Source organism: Pristiophorus japonicus, chromosome 22, assembly GCF_044704955.1.
Source record: "Pristiophorus japonicus isolate sPriJap1 chromosome 22, sPriJap1.hap1, whole genome shotgun sequence".
NCBI classification, from domain to species: domain Eukaryota; kingdom Metazoa; phylum Chordata; class Chondrichthyes; family Pristiophoridae; genus Pristiophorus; species Pristiophorus japonicus.
The window spans coordinates 14,653,352-14,674,667 of NC_091998.1; the positions used below are offsets into that span (position 1 = coordinate 14,653,352).

The following is a 21,316-nucleotide window of genomic DNA, read 5'->3' on the forward strand; positions in this document are numbered from 1 at the left end:
CGAATGCTGCACCTATTTTCTATGTTTCTATAACTGCTTAACCATCGGTGGCCGTGCCTTCAGCTGCTGGGCCCCAAGCTCTGAACCTCCCTCCCTAAACCTCTCCGCCTCTCTTTCCTCCTTTAAGATGCTCCTTAAAACCTACCTCTTTGACCAAGTTTTTGGCCATCTGCCGCAATTTCTCCTTGTGTGGGTCGGAGTCAAATTTATTTGTTTTGTCTTAAAACACTGCCGTGAAGCGCCTTGGGGCGTTTTACTATGTTAAAGGCGCCATATAAATGCAAGCTGCTGTTGTTGTTCAGGAGGGCACTGCTTTGAGTATTGGTCCGCAAGTGTGTCAGGAGTTTGGCTTGGCCCATTGTAATTGGATATTGCGTGATTCAGACATTGCAAGCACGTGATTCGCAAGTCACTCCCTTCTGTCTCCACCAACATCAGCTCCACCTACGGAAGTTCAGGCTGGGCTTGGGGCTGAGTGTTGACTAAGGAACATACTGGTGCGGGTAGCGGTGATGTACTAGTTTGTGACGCGTCTGTAAAAGATCTTCCCTTCCCAGCTCGGTGAGTGCGGATGTTCACTTATTGTTACACCAGTGTCTGCCTGCTTGAGTTGTGCCCGGGGGCTGGAAGTCTCGCTCGTCTAACATTGCCTCTGCCTTCAGTCAAATTAACATTGCACGAACTCTCCTTCCAGGAACCGACATTTTGGAACAGTTATGCGACTTTTTTTAATGCAATTTTAAGAGTAGGAATTGCATTTAGCAAATCCAAGTGTTTCGGGCAAAAACAAAATGAGCAACAACGCCGGATTTCCCGATTTGCCTGTTGGTTTGTTATTCACAGAAAGTATTGTACAGTCAGGGCTATGTTGTCCACCTGGCGGCGGTCGGATGCAGTGCCCCAGCTGTTCTTTCTGCAGTTTCATTCTCGTGTATCGACATTGGTCACTTGCAATAAGCTAGCATTCCCATTTTAAATGTCCCCTGTTCAGTGCATGATGGGAGTTGAGTATCTTCAGGTCAGTGGAGAATGTGGGAGAGAGAGAGAGAGAGAGAGAGAGATTGCACTCATATCCCCTGACCTAGTGTCGCTAACTCTCCAGGAATATCCTGGAGTTTCCAGAAATTGAAGATTGATCTCCAGGTCACTGCTGGAGAGAAAAATGACCAGCACAGTGAACTATAATAGTCTGATTTTTAAAAAATCTGTTAAGATTTAAGCTTTAGTTTTTTTTTTTAAAGATTGGAGATGGGGAAAAGGGCCGTTTGACTGACATTATCCAGTTGGGTCATGAAGAGTCTGCTTGCTTCTCGATTGACTTGGGAAGATGGTGGGATATGTTGGTAGAGCTGGGTCAGTGGGAGATGTGATGGGGGTCACATGTAATGAGACCTGCAGGAATATGTCCCACCAGCGTTGGTAACCCTATGAGCTGAACTCTTAACTTGGGATAGAGATCCTAAATTCTGCAGTGACCAAAAGTGCCCCCTTTTATTTTTGACAGCCACCTCTTTCCACCTGAGACCAGTGGCTGTGCTGGGTTGGGTGGGGGAAGTGATATCCGGGAGATGTACTGAGCAGAGTGCCCCAGGGAGAAGTGCAGGGCTTCCTTTTTTGTTTCTCATCATCAGCATAAATAACTTGGACTCTGTAATAAAACAATGCGTGTTGGCCAGGATTGTAAATATTAGTGGAGGCAGTAACACTGCTCCTGAGAGGTTGATCTTACTTTGTGCATCTGAATTCTCGTATGGTGCCATCAGCAGTTCTGGTCATTCTGGCTGTTGTTGGCTCTTGGCATTTAGCATTGGCTGGTGCAGAAAAATCCCTGACGTCAGTGGAATTCCCTGGTCCCACGAGCAGCTCCACTCACTGTATGCGATATGAACATGGGCATTTGCTTTAGGCATGCCTGTGACTTTGTATGTGAGTGTCTGGAACAAAGTGCCAGTTATCCATAATGTTGCTGATTCTGCCCTGAAGTGAGCACATGGGTGGCAGTAAGGGAATCGGCTCAATATTGAACCTTGGATGTGCATCTGTAACATTAGAAAGGTTCTTAATTATAACTGGTGTGTAAATTACTGGAGCATTAGATATTCAAGCAAAGAGCACACTTGATCCACTAATCTATCGGGAGTGCTGGTCAAAGTACTTTTGCAGTGTATCTGTTGACATTTGCAGTGTTTTCAACTAATGTAAATACTTTTTCTAACTCATTCATTTAAATTCTTTCCCCCTCGAGGTGCCATGGGTGGGACAGTATCTGTGGACGAGCGTGTCCATGTTGTGGTGATTGGTGGTGGCTTTGGAGGGATTGCAGCAGGAAATCGGCTGAAGTCGCACAGAATTCCATTCACGTTGATCGACATAAAAGATGCTTTCCACCACAACCCGGGAGCCCTCAGAGCGTCGGTGGAAAGTGGTGAGTTGACAGAAGAATAATCTGTATGTTAATTCTGGGAATGAGCTCTCTGTGCGTTTTGGCAGTAATGAATAGGTGGGCATATTGTGACACATTTCTGTTGTCGCCGAAAGGCTTGCTGTGCTGAGCTCTACAGCAACCTCGAAGGAAAGGTAGTGATGTTCACCTGAAGCATACTTGTGTTTTTATCATGGCTACAGAATATTGTAGGGATGGACTAGTAAACATATTTCTTGTTATCTTAACCGATAGGGGAATAAGGGGTTATGGGAACTAATAGGGGAATAAGGGGTTATGGGGAGTAGGGCAGGGAAGTGGACCAGAGTCCATGATTGGATCAGCCATGATCGTATTAAATGGCGGAGCAGGCTCGAGGGGCCGTATGGCCCACTCCTGCTCCTATTTCTATGTTCTTATTAAATGAGAGTTGGACGATCTTCCCCCCACCCCCCCCATCTGCAAAGGAGTCAACTCCTGAACAGTTATCAGCCTACTGTTTACATCGATGCTGTGAGATGTAGTTCTATAGCTGTGTTATAACTAAATGGGATTACTTGCTCCATAATTTCAGTTAGTCCATTTTTAAGCAACGGAACAATTCCCTGCAAAGAATCTGCCTAACTAATTTTAATCCGTTAAAATTCTGTGCAGTTAAGTGTGGTATGAGAGCACCTTGTTTTTAATTTCAATAGTTTTGTATCACAAAAGCATAGCTGAATACACCTATATAATAGCTGCACAAGTTCAGGCTCCCAGTCAAAGAACAAAATAAAGACTTGGATTTATATAGCACCTTTCATGACCACTGGATGTCTCAAAGTGCTTCACAGCCAATGAAGTACTTTTGGAGTGTACTCACTGTTGTTGTCATAGGTGGTCCCTCATATCGAGGATGACTTGCTTCCACGCCAAGGGATGAGTTTGCAGGTGTTTCAATGAAGGACCTAATATTCCAGGTCCCGAACTACATGTAATAATGTGGGAAACGCTACAACCAACTTGTGCACAAACAGCAATGTGATAATGACCAGATAATCTTCTTTTTTAATGTTGATTGAGGGATAAATATTGGCCAGGACACCAGGGATAACTCCCCTGCTCCTCTTCAGAATAGTGCCTTGGGATCTTTTTTGTCCACCTGAAAGAGCAGACAGGGCCTCGGTTTAACGTCTCGTCCAAAAGCTGGCACCTCCGACAGTGCAGCACTCTCTCAGCACTGCACTGGGAGTGTCCGCCTGGATTTTTTTTTTTGTGCTCCAGTCCCTGCGGTGGAACTTGAACCCACCACCTTCTGACTGAGTGATACCCACTGAGCCACAGCTTACACTAGGGTGAGGAAATCTAAACTTGAGACCCATGGTTAAAGCCCTGGGTTAAATGAACCTTCTCTCTGGGAGGGGACAAGCAGAACTGGCAGCATGGCACTGCACCATATAGGTGCACAAACTTTTGACTGATCAGAGAAATGATAGTGGGATCCTTGCATGCAGTGACCCAGCTTGTCCTCCAATGTGAAGAAAGGAGCATTCCAGGAGTCAGGAGTAATTCAATGAAAACACACCCCCATTCATCTCATCCAGACATTGGCTGGAGCGTTTGGATAATATTTGATCAAAATTGCAATAATGATAAAAGTTCAGGCATTAAGTGAATTTTTCACCCAGAGAATTGTGAACTTGTGGAATTCTCTACCACAAAGTTGTTGAGTCCAGTTCATTGGATATATAAAAAAAAAACTTATTCTTTGCTTCAAAGTTTTTCACTATTTTGACCTTCAATTTCAATGTTGAGTATGATGTTCCAATTTCAGAGCAGAATATTGTCAAAAACTGCTGACTTACAAACTCAAAATTGTATGTAGGTTATGGATATGGACAGGGGCCAATAGAAGCCTTTTTAATGTTGCATTTGTTACCATTTCTTGCCCATTTATATTCAAATTTCCACGATCACCTCTCCAATATTGCTTTTCTTTTCATTAGGATTTGCAAAGAAAACATTCATATCATTCAAGGAGACATTTGCAGAGAACTTCAAGCAAGGCAAGGTCACTGATATCGATTTAGAGAAACAGAATGTTATTTTAGAGAGTGGGGAGGTAAGCATGCATTGTTGTTTCACGAAAATAAATGCTCCAGATGTGTCACAATGAGGTCACTTGTGTGAAATATTTTCTTTTAATCTCGATGTGTTACAGTACCATTTTAACTGACTGTTTTTGTTTTGAAGATCGTACATTTTTCCCACCTCATATTGGCAACTGGTAGCTCGGGGCCATTCCCTGGAAAATTCAATGAACCAGTTCCAATGGAGAATGCTATTCAGATGTATGAAAATATAGTGGAAAAGGTAATACGATGTGGTAGACTGTTAAAGTGACAATTAAAAATATAAAAGTTTTTAAATCTGCAATTTCAATGTTGGCTCCTGCACGGGTATCCCTGTAATCTGTAACGAAGTATCAGCCTGTGGCTCAGTGGGCAGCACCCTCGCCTGAGAGTCCGAAGGTTGTGGGTTCAAGTCCTACTCCAAGAACTTGAGCACACAAATGCAGGCTGACACAAGTGCAGTGCTGAAGAATGTTGCACTGTTGGAGGTGCCGTATTTCAGATGAGATGTTAAACCGAGGCCCCGTCTGCGTTCTCTGGTGGATGTAAAAGATCCCATGGCACTATTTTAAAGAAAAGCAGGGGAGTTATCCCCGGTGTCCTGGCCAATATTTATCCCTCAACCAACATCACTAAAACAGATTATCTGGTCATCATATTGCAGTTTATGGGAGCTTGCTGTGCGCAAATTGGCTGCTACTTTTCCTACGTTGCAATAGTGACCACACTTCAAAAAATATTTCATTGGTTTTGGGATGTCCGGCTTTTTAAAACTTTTTAAAGTAATTTTGTGTGTTCACACAGATACAGGAAGCTCAGCGAGTTGCTGTGATTGGAGGTGGATCTGCTGGTGTGGAAATGGCAGCAGAAATCAAAACTGATTATCCCGACAAGGAGGTGCGTAGCATTGTCAGTTTGATATAATGAGACTGAATTTGCACTGAATGCCCCTGTGCATGAACTAAGGTCCTCCATTACATGCTATTCTATAAGCTGCTCTTTAGGAAAAGATGAAGTCTCTATAACCTAACTGTTTTGTGATGCAGGCAAGTGTGAGTTAGACAAACTGCAGCATAACCATCCATAGAGATATACTTGAAAAGGAAAATTTGCAGGGCTATGGGGCAAGAGCAGGAGAGTGGAACTAATTGGATCGCTCGTTCAAAGAGCCAGCATAGGCACAATGGGCCGCATGGTGGCTTCTTGTTTAAGATTCTATGATTTGGAACAAATTTGTGATTTGTGTCAGCTGTGGCTCAGTGGGCAGCACACGCGCCTCTGAGTCCGAAACTTGTGGGTTCAAGTCCCCCTCCAGGGACTTGTGCACACAATCCATGCTGACACTCTCAGTGCAGTGCTGAGGGAGCGCTGCACTTTCGGATGAGACATTAAACCGAGGCCCCATCTGCTCTCTAGTGGATGTAAAAGATCTCATGGCACTATTTCGAAGAAGAGCAGGGGATTTTGCCCCGGTGTCCTGGCCAATATTTATCCGTCAATCAACATAACAAAAACAGATTATCTGGTCATTATCATGTGTTTGTGGGAACTTGTTGTGTGCAAATTGGTTGCTGTGTTTCTCACATTACAACAGTGACTGCACTCCAAAAATACTTAATTGGCTGTAAAGCACTTTGAGACATCCGGTGGTCATGAAAGGTGCTTTATAAATGCAAGTCTTTTTTTTTCTTTTTGAAAATTGAGTGATTTCATGAATTTTTTTCCCGACACCTCAAAGATTCTTAAAATCTTACAGCACAGAAGGAGGTCATTCAGTCCATCGTGGCACTTTGAAAGAGCTATCCAATTAGTACCACTCCCCTGCTCCCATTCCGTAGCCTTTTTGAGCATTTCCCCAATTCCCTTTTGAAAGTTATTATTGAATGTGTTCCCACTATTTTTTCAGGGAGTTCATTCTGAAAGGTTTATGTGCATAAAAGGGAGAAGAAATCTTCTCAATCTTCAGAGCAGTGTAACCAGTTCTATTGGGATGTGGTGCTCTCCAGCACGTTCCAGAATCTCTGCTCGTATATCTCATCTAGTTAAATATCTGCTTCCAAAATGCTGAATTTATTTTAACTTAAATTTTTCTCTTTAGGTAATCTTAATTCACTCCAAGATTGCGTTGGCTGATGTTCAACTCTTACCCAGTGTAAGGCAAGGTGTGAAAGAAATCCTCCTGAACAAAGGGGTCCTGCTTGAGTTAGGTACGGTGCTATCAAGACTAGCAATGAGAGTAAGATTTATAAGGGACCAAGGCTCTTTATCGCACCTCCATATATTAAAATAAAAATGGCAATTGTCTATATTTCAGAAGGGGAACGGCATTGATTTTAGCATTATCATTCCATGCTTCTGACGCCCTTCTCTGGCCTACTTGATACATTCAGGATCTGTCAGTTCATTGTAATGGTTGCGTATAATTCTGACTTTGGATCTGTGTCCTCAAATCGCAGCAAATACACTGCAGGTCCACTAATGTCTGGGGGCTGGGGGGGGGGGGAAATCGGTTAATGTTTCAGGTGTAGACTTTGTCAGAATGTGTTTCCAACATGTCCTGTCGTCTTTTGGATTTCCAGTATTTGTCATGCTTTCTTTTTATAAGTCTTCTAATCCACTTTTCTCTTTGTAGTCTGAGGAAATTAAAGGTCGTGTTGGATGGATCTTGATGTCTGTTGTTCGTGTTATAAGGGGTGGAACTTGCTGATTGGGGACTCGTCAGATTCAAACTGCTTAAGACTTGCTTTAGTGTAATGCCCCAAGAACTTTTTTTTCGCCCCCTTGGTTCATGGAGGTTTTACCTCCATTTTTTTTTAATAGCTGAAATTAATTCTACATTCTATGAAGAAAATTTACCTTTTGTGGAGGGGCGTGGGTGGTTGGACTATGAGTAAGGAAGGACCTTGGTGCGACCACACCTGAAGTACTGTGCACAGTTTTGGCTTCCTTATCTAAGAAAGGATATACTTGCCTTGGAGGTGGTGCAATGAAGGTTCATTAGATTGATTCCTGGGATCAGGGGGCTATTTTATGATGAGATATTGTGTAGAATTGGCCTATACTTTCTGGAGTTTAGAAGAATGATAGGTGATCGCATTGAAACATACAAGATTCTGAAGAGGATTGACAGGGTAGATGCAGAGATGTTGTTACCCCTGGCTGGAGAGTCGAGAACTAGGGGGCACAGTCTCAGGATAAGGGGTCGGCCAATTAAGGCCGAGATGAGGAGGAATTTCTTCACTCAGGGGGTTGTGAATCTTTGGAATTCTCTGCCCCAGAGGGCTGTGGATGCTGATTTTCTGAATATATTCAAGACTGAGATCGATAGATTTTTGGAGTCTAGGGGAATCGAGGGATATGACGATCGGGCGGGAAAGTGGAGTTGAGGTCGATGATCAGCCATGATCTTATTGAATGGCGGAGCAGGCTCGAGGGGCCGTATGGCCTACTCCTGCTCCTATTTCTTAAGTTCTTATGTTCTTGGTAAATGGAACTATATTGTCCTGCTTTTGTATTTCTATTTTGGAGTCAATCCAAGTTGATTTGAACTGAACTGAGTTATGTTCTTTCCCCATCTGGAGCCTGACTTATTTCCCAGATGGTGCACTGTTCAGCCCATCTTAACTTGAATCCTGATCATTTGTGGGGTGGTACCTTGCCTGGATTCCCTGATATAGTCCTGTGACCCTTGGATCCTCCAATGGTGCATCTGAGAACGGCTTCCTGAAGTTTCTCATCATAATTCTCAATTCTCCCAAAAATCTCATCCTTGTTTTCAAATCCCTCCATGGTTTCACCCCTCCCTATCTCTGTAATCTCCTCCAGCCCCACAATCCTCCGAGATGTCTGCGCTCCTCTAATTCTGCCCCCTTGAGCAGCCCTGATAATCACTCAACCATTGGTGGCCGTGCCTTCTGTTGCCTAGGCCCCAAGCTCTGGAACTCGCTGCCTAAACCTCTCCGCCTCTCTTTCCTCCAAGACGCTCCTTCAAATAAGACGTTAAACCGAGGCCCTGTCCGTCCTCTCAGGTGGCTGTAAAAGATCCCATGGCACTATTTCGAAGAAGAGCAGAGTAGTTATCCCCGGTGTCCTGGACAATACTTATCCCTCAATCAACATAACAAAAAAAACAGATTATCTGGTTATCACATTGCTGTTTATGGGAGCTTGCTGTGCGCAAGTTGGCTGCAGCGTTTCCCACATTACAACAGTGACTACACTCCAAAAATACATAATTGGCTTTAAAGTGCTTTGAAACATCCGGTGGTTGTGGAAGGTGCCATATAAATGCAACTTTTTTTTTAAAAAACCTATCTCTTTGACCAAGCTTTTAGTCACCTGCACTAATTTCTACTTATGCGGCTCGGGGTCAAATTTTTTATCTCTTAATACTCCTATAAAGCGCCTTGGGATGTTTCAATACATTAAAGGTGCTATATAAATACAAGTTGTTGCTGTTTATATTTGGATGGATGCAGTTTACATTCGCTCGTCTAATATGTAAGTAAATCCTTTGTACTCATGTGCTTTTTCCCCAAAAGGACAGAAGGTCACTAACCTGCAAGATCTCGTGGTGAATGAAATACAGAACGACATGAAAGTGTTGACCGACAAGGGTCTGGAAATCATTGTAGACATGATCATCTGTTGTACTGGAATCAGGATTAATTCTTCAGCATATTCAAATGCTTTTAGTGAGTTCTAATTCTGACCTATTCTAGTAGATTAAGGTTCTGCTCCTTTTTCAAATCTCCTCAAGGGCCTTGCCCCTTCCTATCTCAGCCCCTTGTATCGAAATGTACAGATTTGACCAAGTTCTGTATAACCTGGAAGAGAATCTGTCTTTAATTGGATTACAGACACACAATTTGGGCGGGGCCGAGGAGGAATAATACAAGCCAAGGCATGAATGGGTAGGGGTCTGCTGCAGACTGTGCAAGGGATTCTGTCTACCCGTTGCTCAGCAAGAAGGTTCAGCCATCAGAAAATGCCATCTTTTGGTCCTCTTCCTTTCCCTCGGTGTGCCATGTATTCTTCCATTGTTAAGCAGTCGCCCTCCTTTTCTCATCTGGTTCACAACCCCACGTTTCGAGTAAGCGCAAGACTTCATAGTGGAGTATATGGAACTGACGTTATTGATGCACAGAAAGGTGATCAGTCTTAACTGAATTCGGTCTCTGTATCTTTCGAGCACACTCTGATACTGTTGAAAACCATGCTACTTTATGCAACATATTTTGACTACATCAAAGGAAAACTTTAACATTACCTATTTCTCCAAATCCTTTGGAAACAAAATATATTATGAAAACAATTTGCAATTGTTCACTTCAAAACCACTTCCCTTTTAAACAAGACTTCCTTTTCCAACTGTTATCTTCAGCAAATGGACTCGCTACCCCTCTTTCATTACCCTAAAACTAAAGTTACATTAACCACCCAGAGGGTGGTGGGGGTCTGAAACTCACTGCCTGAAAGGGTGGTAGAGGCAGAAACCCTCATCATATTTAAAAAGTACTTGGATATGCACTTGAAGTGCCGTAACCTACAGGGCTATGAACCTCGAGCTGGAAAATGGGATTAGACTGGATAGCTCTTTGTCGGCCAGCACAGACGCGATGGGCCGAAATGGGCTCCTTCCCTGTGTGGTAAATTTCTATGATTCATGGTTGATGTCGTTATTAACACACATTCCCTTGCACAAGCACTTTGCATCTCAGAAAACAAGCAAATGCATTCCTTTTATGACACTTCAAAGCCATCCTGTTTTTATATTGAAAAACCTGTGGGTTTAAGATACAAAGAAGTTTGACTGTTAGCCCTTAGCTCCCCAAGATGCCCAACGTGTATCTCTCCAGGATGTCCAACAACCAGAACTACAGATTTTTTTCATACATTGAAGTCTTCTTTTTGACCTGGATGCTCACTCAAAAATAAATAACCAGACCAGAAATAGCTGGATGGAATTCTTTGTAATATTGAGCTGTTCTGTGTTCTGGTTCTGTTGTATTCAAATTGCTTGGTAACTCGGTCTATTTACTTGTATCTATTCATTAATAAAAACAGGAAATCCTCAGCAGGTCGGGCAGAATCTGTGGAGAGAGATGTGTCCTAGTGTCTCTGTGGCTCTCTGTCTCCGAGACACTGGGACACTGAAACATGGTGTCCCCGTGACCCAATGTCAGAGTCTCCCAGTGTCTGTGGAGAGAGAAACAGAGTAACGTTTCAGGCCAGTGACCTTTGACCAGTTCTGATAGATTAACGACCTGAAACGTTAACCCTGTTTCTCTCTCCACAGATGCATCCTGATCTGCTGAGTGTTTCCAGCATTTTCTGTTTTTTTATTTCCGATTTCCAGCATCCACAGTATCTTGCTTTTGTAGCGATTCATTGTTTGCATGCTCAATGTTTAGGTTTAAGTAGTGATATAATCTTGTAGTCTTGACAGGGCAGGGCTTAACAACATTGAGGTTATCTGTCCAAGATCGTAATAAGTGACTACATGGTCCTATTTTGTATAGGTTGCTAGGATGGCACTGGGTCAACAAAACAGTTTCAAGCACCCCTCCCTCTTCCCAGAGTGAGGGACAGGAAGAAAGTGCACAGGAATTGTTACATTGGAGCCCATGACATTCAACATCTCTCGGTGCCCGGAGATGTAGGAGGCTTCCTGTGAACAGATGGATACTGTGTGACCTTCCATGGTAGACTCTGGACAAATTAACGTGTGATTATGATTTTAATGCAAATCTGTTGCACTAATTAAGGATGAAGGCTCAACTAGGAAAGAAGTGACAAAATAGCTGGGGTAGCAAGAGGGGGTAATGGAGAGGAGAGAGAAGTGTTTATGAAAGACCATTAAACTAGGCAATCCTTCAAGTATCTTGAGGTGTTTTGCTCCCAGACCTCTGGAATATAAGCGCATTAAAAATGTAAAACCTTATTTTCTCAAAAGTAACTCAAGATACTGACAAGCTAGCGAGTGAATTAGTTAACCCTTTCTTGCCAAATCGTCAAAGAAGTCAGACAACAAATCATACACTAACAACTATTTATTCACTACAAGATCATAACTATCACTACTTAAATTTAAACATAGAGTATTAATTGTTCGCATGGATACAAATAGTTACAGACAGGGTTACCTAGCAATTTGAATAATAAATGATTAATAGTTACTTAACCAAATGAATAATAGCGATTGCAAAGGCATCATTGGAATTCTGCATTAACTGACTTACTGAACATCAAACTATAGTTGAGAACTGTGTCTGAGACTACTGCAAATTGGTGATCTTCATTTTAGGATTAACTTCTTGGATAGCTGACAAACTAACAGCATTGGATAACTAGTCTATTGAACAATGTCAGTCTGCTGGTGGCTAGCAATATTGCCAGAGCTTATACAACCTTACCCTTGTGAGCAGCATGGTTGAGTTGATTTTCCTCCTGCCCTGGGATGGCAGCATTAGCTTCTGGAAAGTCTAGTTGATGAGTACCTTCGATGGCGGGGTTATCTGTTCCACTCGGATCCATCTTGTGCACTGGCAACTGTATCTGAGCTTACTGGCTTAACTTCCTTTATCTCTGGCAACATGTACAATTAAGTGGCACACACCCATTTCTGCCTATAATTGGCTAATTGTCGCCGTACAATCCGACCTATATAAACCTCTTGCTCTCTGTCCTGAATATACCTTGTGCTTGTTGACGTACCTTGCTACATCTGATAGGTAAAAATTACTACTGGAGAAGACATAGAGAACATTCTAACTAGCAAAGAGAATCTACATCTAACAAAGGCAAAGAGCGCCTCTGATAAGTTTAAAGAAAAACCCATTTCTGTGCAGTTGACCAATCTGGGTGACACAAGTGTCAGAAACAAAAGAAATGAACCCTTCTGACAGTCACACAAATCTCTCAAAGATGCCAAAGTTAATGGATACCTGCTCGTGTCCAAACTCTCTCAGTCCCACTCACCCATCATCCCTGTGTTCGCTGACCTACATTGGCTCCCGGTTAAGCAATGCCTCGATTTCAAAATTCTCATTCTTATTTACAAATCCCTCCATGGCCTCGCTCCTCCCTATCTCTGTAATCTCCTCCAGCCCCACAAGCCCTCCCCCCCCCCCCCCATTATGTCTGCACTCCTCTAATTCTGCCCTCTTGAGCATCCCTGATTTATAATCGCTCAACTATTGGTGGCCTTGTCTTCTGTTGTCTAGGCCCCAAACTCTTAACTCGCTGCCTAAACCTCTCCGCCTCTCTACCCCACTTTTCTCCTTCAAGACGCTCCTTAAAAACCTCCCTCTTCCTGCCTAATTTCTACTTGTGCAGCTCGATGTCAATTTTTTAATCGCAACATTCCTGTTTCACTACATTAACAGTGCTATATAAATGCAAATGATTCTTGCCAAGTTCCATTTTTACTTCACTAACTTTTATTCTTTTAACAAAGGGTCTTGAACAGGAACAAATAGGACATGACATATTTATGTCCCACTAACAAGCTATTCCTGAGCCAGTGCTTAATGTTGGCTTCTTTATCACTGGTAAGGAATGCTCTGTTTAAATAAACATGGTCTTAAATGGTTCCGAATTCCCAACATTCAATCCAACTGCTGACTCCATTTTGTGTGGATTCCTTTTGAGCTGAAACACCATTTTGTTAACAGTATTTCAGGCAATTCACAGCGTGTTTTGCAACAGTCTGTACAAAAATAGTATTCTTGAAGGAGTTTGATAATGTAATTCCTCTTTGGTTGTGAGAAACTTCAAAAGAAACCTTTTATTCTGGATTTTTAAATTGGTGGTGGGGGGGATGGGTGCATTCTAATTTGCCTGAAAATAGGCTTCCCATTGACTCTTTTATCTGAGGTAAGACTTAAGTATGTTGCTGCTTCATAATGTAAAGCACAATACAGACTAATCTGTGCATATCTTAGAAATTGAAGTGCAAGTTTTATGCTTTTTCTTTTTCACAGATGATCAACTTGCTGAAAATGGTGCATTAATAGTCAATGAGCATCTGCAAGTCATTGGGATGGTAAATGTTTATGCGATAGGAGATTGTGCAGACGTGAAGGAGCCTAAAATGGCTTATCATGCTGGACTCCATGCAGTAGTTGCTGTGGATAATATTGCCAACAGCCTTCGAGAAAAGCCTCTGAAAGTTTACAAGCCAGGTAGGGGGTTCTGCAAATGCTTTCATCAAACTGCTTTGAATGTTAAAAAGGAAATGGCATTATGACATCCTGGAATAGACTTTACAGTTCACACTCTCTCTTCTCTTTTTTCTCTTTTTTCTCTTTTCTCTTCTCTTCTCTTCTCCTTCTCTTCTCTCTCCTCCTTCTCCTCTCTTCTCCTCTTCCCCCCCAAAATCTGTTTGTGATGTTAATTGAGGAATATTAGCCAGGACACTCGGGATAAGTCCCCTGCTCTTGAAAATAGTGCCACGGGATCTTTTACGTCCACCTGAGAGCAGACGGGTCCTCGGTTACACATCTCATCTGAAAGATGGCACCTCCAACAGTACAGTGCTCCTTCAGTACTGCACTGGAGTGCCAACTTAGATTTTTGTCTAAGTCTCTGGAGTGAGACTAGAACCTTCTGACTCCGAGGCGAGAATGCTGAGCCATGCTGGCACTGTAATTGCCATGCCAATTGGGAGAAGTGGGGAGAAAACTTGGTTGTACCTTAACTGTATGAGTGAGGATTTCCAAATGACCTTTCTGCCTTATTTCATCCTGATACCTGAATTATTCAACTGTGGCATGATCATGCACTGTTGAATGAAATCGAGGTGATAGTGGCAGAACACAGTGAGACTCCTAGCGTGCTGTACCAGTGTAGTGGATAGGGTTTGCACTGTGTCACTGACGTGCGGTGTTCCGATTCTTGGCTTACCATTGTGGGAGATGCTAAAACAAAGCTAGGGTGTCCCTGAAGAAAGATATGGTGATACCTAGCAGAGCTGCATTCTTTCCACTCTTGCATATTTCCACAAGGTCACATGCAAGGTGTCATTAGAGGCTTGGGCAGGTCCTTTGTTTGGAGTGGGGTGTGCTAACTTAACCCATTAATTATCTTAACCCATCAAACTCCTGTGATCACAATTTAGCAACCCTGAAGCAGCATCCAGTCACACCATAATGGCTGCACAAGCTGGTTGTTATTTTAAGGGGCATAATAAAACACACACTAGTACCACATATAAATGCGGTGCTGAAGTTGAGGAGCATTGTGTGAGCAGCATATGTGGCCAGCACAGATTCCGGTGCATTGAATGCTGTCTTGGAAGTTTCAACACACTTTGGCTTGAGTATAAAAGTAGCATTAAGTAAGGATAGAGCCATATCAACTAAAAAATGATCCAAGAATGGCTCATAAGAACATAAGAAATAAGAGCAGGAGTAGGCCATTTGGCCCCTCGAGCCTGCTCCGCCATTTAATGAGATCAGGCTGATCTGATCATGGACTCAGCTCCACTTCCCTGCCTGCTCCCCATAACCCTTCACTCCCTTATCGCTTAAAAATCTGTCTATCTCCATCTTAAATATATTCAATGACCCAGCCTCCTCAGCTTTTTGGGGCAGAGAATTCCACAGATTTACAACCCTCAGAAGAAATTCCTCTTTTTTATATTCGTTCTAAATGCGACCCCTCATTCTGAAACTATGCCCCCTAGTTCTAGATTTCCCCCACGAGGGAAAACATCCTCTCTGCATCTACCTTGTTGAGCCCCCTCAGTATATTATATGTTTTGATAAGATCATGCCTCATTCGTCTATACTCCAATGAGTATAGGCCAAACCTGCTCAAACCTTTCTTCATAAGTCAATCCCTTCATCTCTGGAATCAACCTAGTGAACATTCTCTGAACTGCCTCCAATGCAAGTATATCCGTCCTTAAAATAAGGAGACCAAAACTCTACGCAGTACTCCAGGCGTGGCCTCACCAATGTCCAAGACTTCGCTGCTTTTGTACTCTATCCCCCTTGCAATAAAGGTCAACATTCCATTTGTCTTCCTGATTAATTGCTGTACCTGCATACTAACTATTTTTGTGTTTCATGCACAAGGACCCCTAGGTCCCTCTGCACTGCAGCATTTTGTAATTTCTCTCCATTTAAATAATTTGCTTTTTTATTTTTCCTGCCAAAATGGATAACCTCATACTTTCCCACATTATAATCCATCTGCAAAAATTTTGCCCACTCACTTAGCCTGTCTATATCCCTTTGCAGATTTTTTGTGTCCTCCTCACAACTTGTTTTCCCACCCATCTTTGTATCATCAGCAAATTTGGCTACATTACACTCTGTCCCTTCATCCAAGTTATTAATATAGATCCCTACGGTACCCCAGTAGTCACTGTTTGCCAACCGGAAAATGACCCATTTATTCTGACTTTGTTTTTTCTGTTAGCTATCCATGCTAATATATTGCCCCCAACCTCGTGAGCTCTTATCTTGTGCAGTAACCTTTTAATGTGGTACCTTATCGAATGCCTTCAGGAAATTCAAATACAACACATCCACTGGTTCCCCCTAGCCACCCTAGAAACAGAGAAAATAGGAGCAGTAGTAGGCCATTCAGCCCTTCGAGTCTGCACCGTCATTCAATATGATCATGTCTGATCCTCTATCTCAGCACCATATTCCTGATTTTTCCCCATACCCCTTGATGCCTTTTGTTTCTAGAAATCTATCTCCCTCTCAAATATATTCAGTGACTTGGCCTCCACAGCCTTCTGTGGTAGAGAATTCCAAAGGTTCACCACCCTCCTAGAGTGAAAATATTTCTCCTCACCTCGGTCCTAAATTTCCTACCCTGTATTCTGAGACTGCGACCCCTTGTTCTAGACTTCCCAGCCAGGGGAAACATCCTCCCCACATCCAGTCTATCCAACCCAGTCAGAATTTTATACCTTTCAATGAGATCCCCCCTCATTTTTCTAAACTCTAGTAAATATAGGCCTAGTCGACCCAATATCTCCTGATACGACAGTCCGGCCATCGCAGGAATCAGTCTGGTGAACCTTCGCTGCACTCCCTCTATGGCAAGCATATCCCTTCTTGGGTAAGGAGACCAAAATTGCACACAATACTCCAGGTGAGGTCTCACCAAGGCCCTGTATAACTGTAGTAAGACATCCTTGCTCCTGTACTCAAATCCTCTTGCAATGAAGGCCAACATACCATTTTCTTTCCTAACTGCTAGCTTCACCTGCATGTTTGCTTTTAATGACTGGTGTACAAGGACTCCCAGGTCCCTCTACATCGACACTTCCAAAGCTATCAACATTTAAACAATACATTGTCCTTATGTTTTTCCTACCAAAGTGAATAACTTCACATTTATCCACGTTATACTGCATCTGCCATGTGTTTGCCCACTCACTCAACCTACGCTGCATCCTCCTCACAACTCTCAATCCACCGAGTTTTGTGTCGTCAGCAAACTTGGAAATATTATATTTGGTTATATATTATTTGTGTGAATAGCTGGGGCCCAAGCACTGATCCCTGTGGTACCCCACTAGTCACTGCCCGCCACCCTGAAAAAGACCTGTTTATTCCTCCTCTGTTTCCTGTCAGTTAACCAATTTTCACTCCATGCCAATACATTACCCCCAATCCTATGTGTTTTAATTTTGCACAATAACCTCTTATGTGGAGCTTTATCAAAGGCCTTCTGAAAATCCAAATACACTACATTCACTGGTTCTCCCTTATCTATTCTATCAGTTACATCCTCAAAATTCTCCAGTAGGTTTGTCAAACATGATTTTCCTTTCATAAATCCATGTTGACTTTGTTTAATCCCATTGGTATTATCTAGTGTGTTGTTATCACATCCTTTTATAATAGACTCTGGCATTTTCCCTACTACTGATAGGCTAACCGGTCTACAGTTCCCTGTTTTCTCGCTCCCACCTTTTTTAAATAGCGGGTTACATTTGCCACCCTCCAATCTGCAGGAACTGATCCATAATCTATAGAATTTTGGAAGATGACAACCAATGCATCCACTATTTCCATGGCTACCTCTTTTAGTACTCTGGGATGCAGATCATTAAGCCCTGGGGATTTATCGGCCTTCAGTCCCATTAAAGGACCTACATTTGTCTTCACTAATCTCTTTTTACGTACTTGTAGAAACTTTTGCTATCGTTTTTTATGTTCCTTGCAAGTTTACTTTCATACTCTATATATTTTTTCCCCTCATAATCAATCTCTTAGTCCTTTTTTGTTGAATTCTAATCTCCCAATCCTCAGGCTTACTACTTTTTCTGGCAACTTTGCCTCTTGGATCTAATACTAGCCTTAATTTCTTTTGTTAGCCATGGTTGGGCCACACTTCCATTTGTGTTTTTATGCCAAAGGGATGTATAACTGTTGCAATTCATGCATTCATTCCTTAAATGTTAGCCATTGCCTATCCACTGTCATGCCTGTTAATGAATCCTCCTAATCTATCATAGCCAATTCATTCCTCATACCTTCGTAGTTTCGTTTGTTTAGATTTAGGACCCTAGTTTTGGATCGGACTACTTCACTTTCCATCTTAATAAAGAATTCAATCATGTTATGGTCACTCCTTCCCTAAAGGACCCCACACAACATGACTGTTAATTGACCCCTTCTCATTACACTGTACCCAATCTAGGATAGCCTGTTCCCTAGTAGGCGCTTCAACATACTGATCTAAAAAAACCATCTCGTGCACAATCCAGGAATTCATCTTTCACAGTATTATTAATAATTTGGTTTGGCCAGTCTATATGTAGATTAAAGTCACCTACAATTACTGTAGTTCCCTTGCTACATGCATCTCTAATTTCCAGTTTAATGCCGTCTCGCTACACTGCCACAACTGTTTGGTAGTGTACCCTGCTCATTACATTCTCAAAGAACTCCAGCAAATTTGTCAAACATGATTTCCTTTCATAGAACCATGCTGACTCTGTTTGGATTATGCTTCTCCAAATGTCCTGCTACTGCTTCCTTAATGATGGACTCCAGCATTTTCCCAATGTCAGATGTTAGGCTAACTGGTCTATAATTTCCTGCTTTCTGTCTGAATCTTTTTTTAAATAGGGGCGTTACATTTGCGGTTTTCCAATCTGCTGGAACCGCCCCATAATCCAGGGAATTTTGGTAGATTACGATCAATGCATCCACTATCTCTGCAGCCGCTTCTCAAGACCCTAGGATGCAGGCCATCCGGTCCAAGGGACGTCCATCTTTAGTCCCATTATTTTACTGAATACTTTTTATTTAGTGATAGTGATTGTCTTAAGCTCCTCCCTCCCTATAGCCCCTTGATGATCTATTATTGGGATGTTTTTAGTGTCTTCTACTGTGAAGGCCGATACAAAATACTTGTTGACTGTGCATTACTACAATAGCTTGAAATTGCAGTAATGGTCTCTCCGAGCCAATGTCGCCTGTAAGCTGCACTGCCTCCCACATGTGGCTTGCTTGACTATTTTGTGCATACACGGTCTCTACAATGTAAAAACCAGTGAATGGCCTGTGTGGGACCTTGCAGATGTCTGAACGGCCACGCAGCTTAGCGGGAACAATGCTCCAAACTATGGTTTGTTATTTGTCGCTCCTATATGATTCTGTTTCTTTTCAATTCATAAAATACAATCCAGTGGTGGAATATTTACAGGAAAGGAAGACAGTAGTCCAAATGCAAATGTAGGATGGTGTGGTTTGCTTGGACTGAAGTCTAGGTACCAGTGTTAAGACCCACTGAATGCTGTTGAAGGCTGTCATTGGGGTCCAGTTGGCTTTTGTTTACTTGCCAGATAAGATTCTTCAACGTCCTCAAGATGTTGATGAAGTTGTGTTGTGTTGACATCGATGTAACTAAGATAATTAATTGCTCCAGAGCGTGGATTGAAAATACTCTACTACATGTTGCAAGAAGCTGACCTAATTGAGTTAGTAGGACTTCTGGGAGGTAATTGGGTAGGTTGCACTGACTGCATGTATTGGGTGTTGTAGCTCCCTCCAAAAGCAGGCATGTGTGTGTGCACAATACTGCTTCAAGTTGCAGATACAGTATATATCCTGAGTGCATAAACTTGGGACAAAAATGGGCTAGTTAGTACGTCTGCAACATTTAACTTTGCTTTTTCCAATGTGACTAGCTTTTTTTTCTTAATTGCCGTATCTTGACCTTCATGGTGGCCACTTCCCTAAAGTCCTCCTGCTTGCCCCTGCATGCTTCAGAGCAGGAGATAGATAAGCTGAAGTTCTTTTTGTTCTGTTCATAGCAGCTTTTCACCTTGGTATTTCTTGCCTTCCTAGGTTCCCTGACTATGCTGTTGTCAATGGGTCGGAATGATGGTATTGGCCAGCTTTATGGTTGCCACGTTGGAAAATTTATTGTTGTCTTGGCCAAAAGTAAAGACCTCCTGGTTTGGAAAAGCTGGCAAGAAATGGGCCAAACAGCACCTCGCTGACAGCTGAGTGCCTGACTGCCTTTCTCCCTTTCTAGGATGTGTCACCTTCCGCCTCTTCAGTGCATATTTAACCCTTTGAATATTGAATATCTGTTGCTGTAAATTTCTAAATGACTTTCAACTAGAATTGGTAAAATGATGGAACCCCCCTGGAACAGATTTACAACATTCTGCCATGAAATGACACAAACTATACCAAATAGTACCTCAATATGGGTGCAGAAAAGCAACTGCAATCCTGCCTTTGGTGCGAGCAATGCATTGGATTTGAAAATGCTTATTGTTGCCAAGTATTTGTTTATCAATATATTTATAGTGTAACTTTAAGGAAAAAAATGGAATAAATTTTAAATGTGGCCTGGAGGTGTAGGTTATGGATATGTTGGCTTGTTGCATCATGTCATGTGAAGTTGCCCAAGATTTCCTACATGGATGCTGACTTCACCTGGACCATCTGCAGTGGGATTGTGAAGTGCTTTCCTGCAAACAGAAAGGAATGTCAACCCACATTGCCCCTGAGAGACTGTTTTAAATGAGCCAAGAGCAGTTTACCTGCTTAGCCTCTTGGTTAGGAAATGTGCGTTGTATAAGAATCTAAAAATAGTGAGAAGACATTTTCTTAAGTAAAATGCTTTGGATTGAATCTTCCCTATGGTTCAGCTGGCTAAAAGACCAGGAAGGCCCCTGATTCAGAATGGGGACAGAAGCAAAAGATAGAAACAAAAAAAGTAAAAGTGGAGGGCAGAGAAATCCATGGCAAAAAGCAAAAAGGGTCACGTTACAGCAAAATTCTAAAGGAGCAAAGTGTGTTTAAAAAGACAAGCCTGAAGGCTCTGTGCCTCAATGCAGGAATATTCGTAATAAGGTGGACGAATTAACTGCGGAGATAGCTGTTAACGGATATGATGTAATTGGCATCACAGAGACATGGCTCCAGGGTGACCAAGGCTGGGAACTCAACATCCAGGTAGGGTAGACAGAAAGGAAAAGGAGGTGCGGTGGCGTTTCTGGTTAAAGAGGAAATTAATGCAATAGTAAGGAAGGACATTAGCTTCGATGATGTGGAATTGGTATGGGTGGAGCTACGGAATACCAAAGGGCAGAAAACGCTAGTGGGAGTTGTGTACAGACCACCAAACAGTAGTAGTGAGGTTGGGGACAGTATCAAACAAGAAATTAGGGATGTGTGCAATAAAGGTACAGCAGTAATCATGGGTCACTTTAATCTTCATGATTGCTACCAGTTTGGTTTGCCCAATGTGGTGGAGGAGGATTTCCTGGAGTGTATTAGGGATGGTTTTT

The 21,316-nt window shown here is 42.4% G+C and overlaps 1 protein-coding gene across 1 annotated transcript; it reads left to right on the plus strand.

Annotated features, from left to right (window-relative positions):
• The first annotated feature begins 417 nt into the window (after positions 1 to 417).
• LOC139234869 (ferroptosis suppressor protein 1-like) lies at positions 418 to 20,373 on the plus strand. Its single transcript, XM_070865666.1, has 9 exons — positions 418 to 561; positions 2,246 to 2,425; positions 4,408 to 4,523; positions 4,655 to 4,774; positions 5,338 to 5,430; positions 6,632 to 6,740; positions 9,075 to 9,227; positions 13,518 to 13,718; positions 19,860 to 20,373. The coding sequence occupies exons 2-9, from the start codon at positions 2,251 to 2,253 to the stop codon at positions 20,012 to 20,014; spliced, it is 1,122 nt and encodes a 373-aa protein (XP_070721767.1). The 5' UTR covers positions 418 to 561; positions 2,246 to 2,250; the 3' UTR covers positions 20,015 to 20,373.
• Positions 20,374 to 21,316: the final 943 nt, after the last annotated feature.

Coding starts and splice junctions, on each gene's coding strand:
- LOC139234869 (XM_070865666.1), top strand. CDS start 2,251: ATGGGTGGGACAGTATCTGTGGACGAGCGTGTCCATGTTGTGGTGATT. Junction 2,426..4,407: donor CAGAGCGTCGGTGGAAAGTG/GTGAGTTGACAG, acceptor TCTTTTCATTAG/GATTTGCAAAGAAAACATTC. Junction 9,228..13,517: donor AGCATATTCAAATGCTTTTA/GTGAGTTCTAAT, acceptor TCTTTTTCACAG/ATGATCAACTTGCTGAAAAT.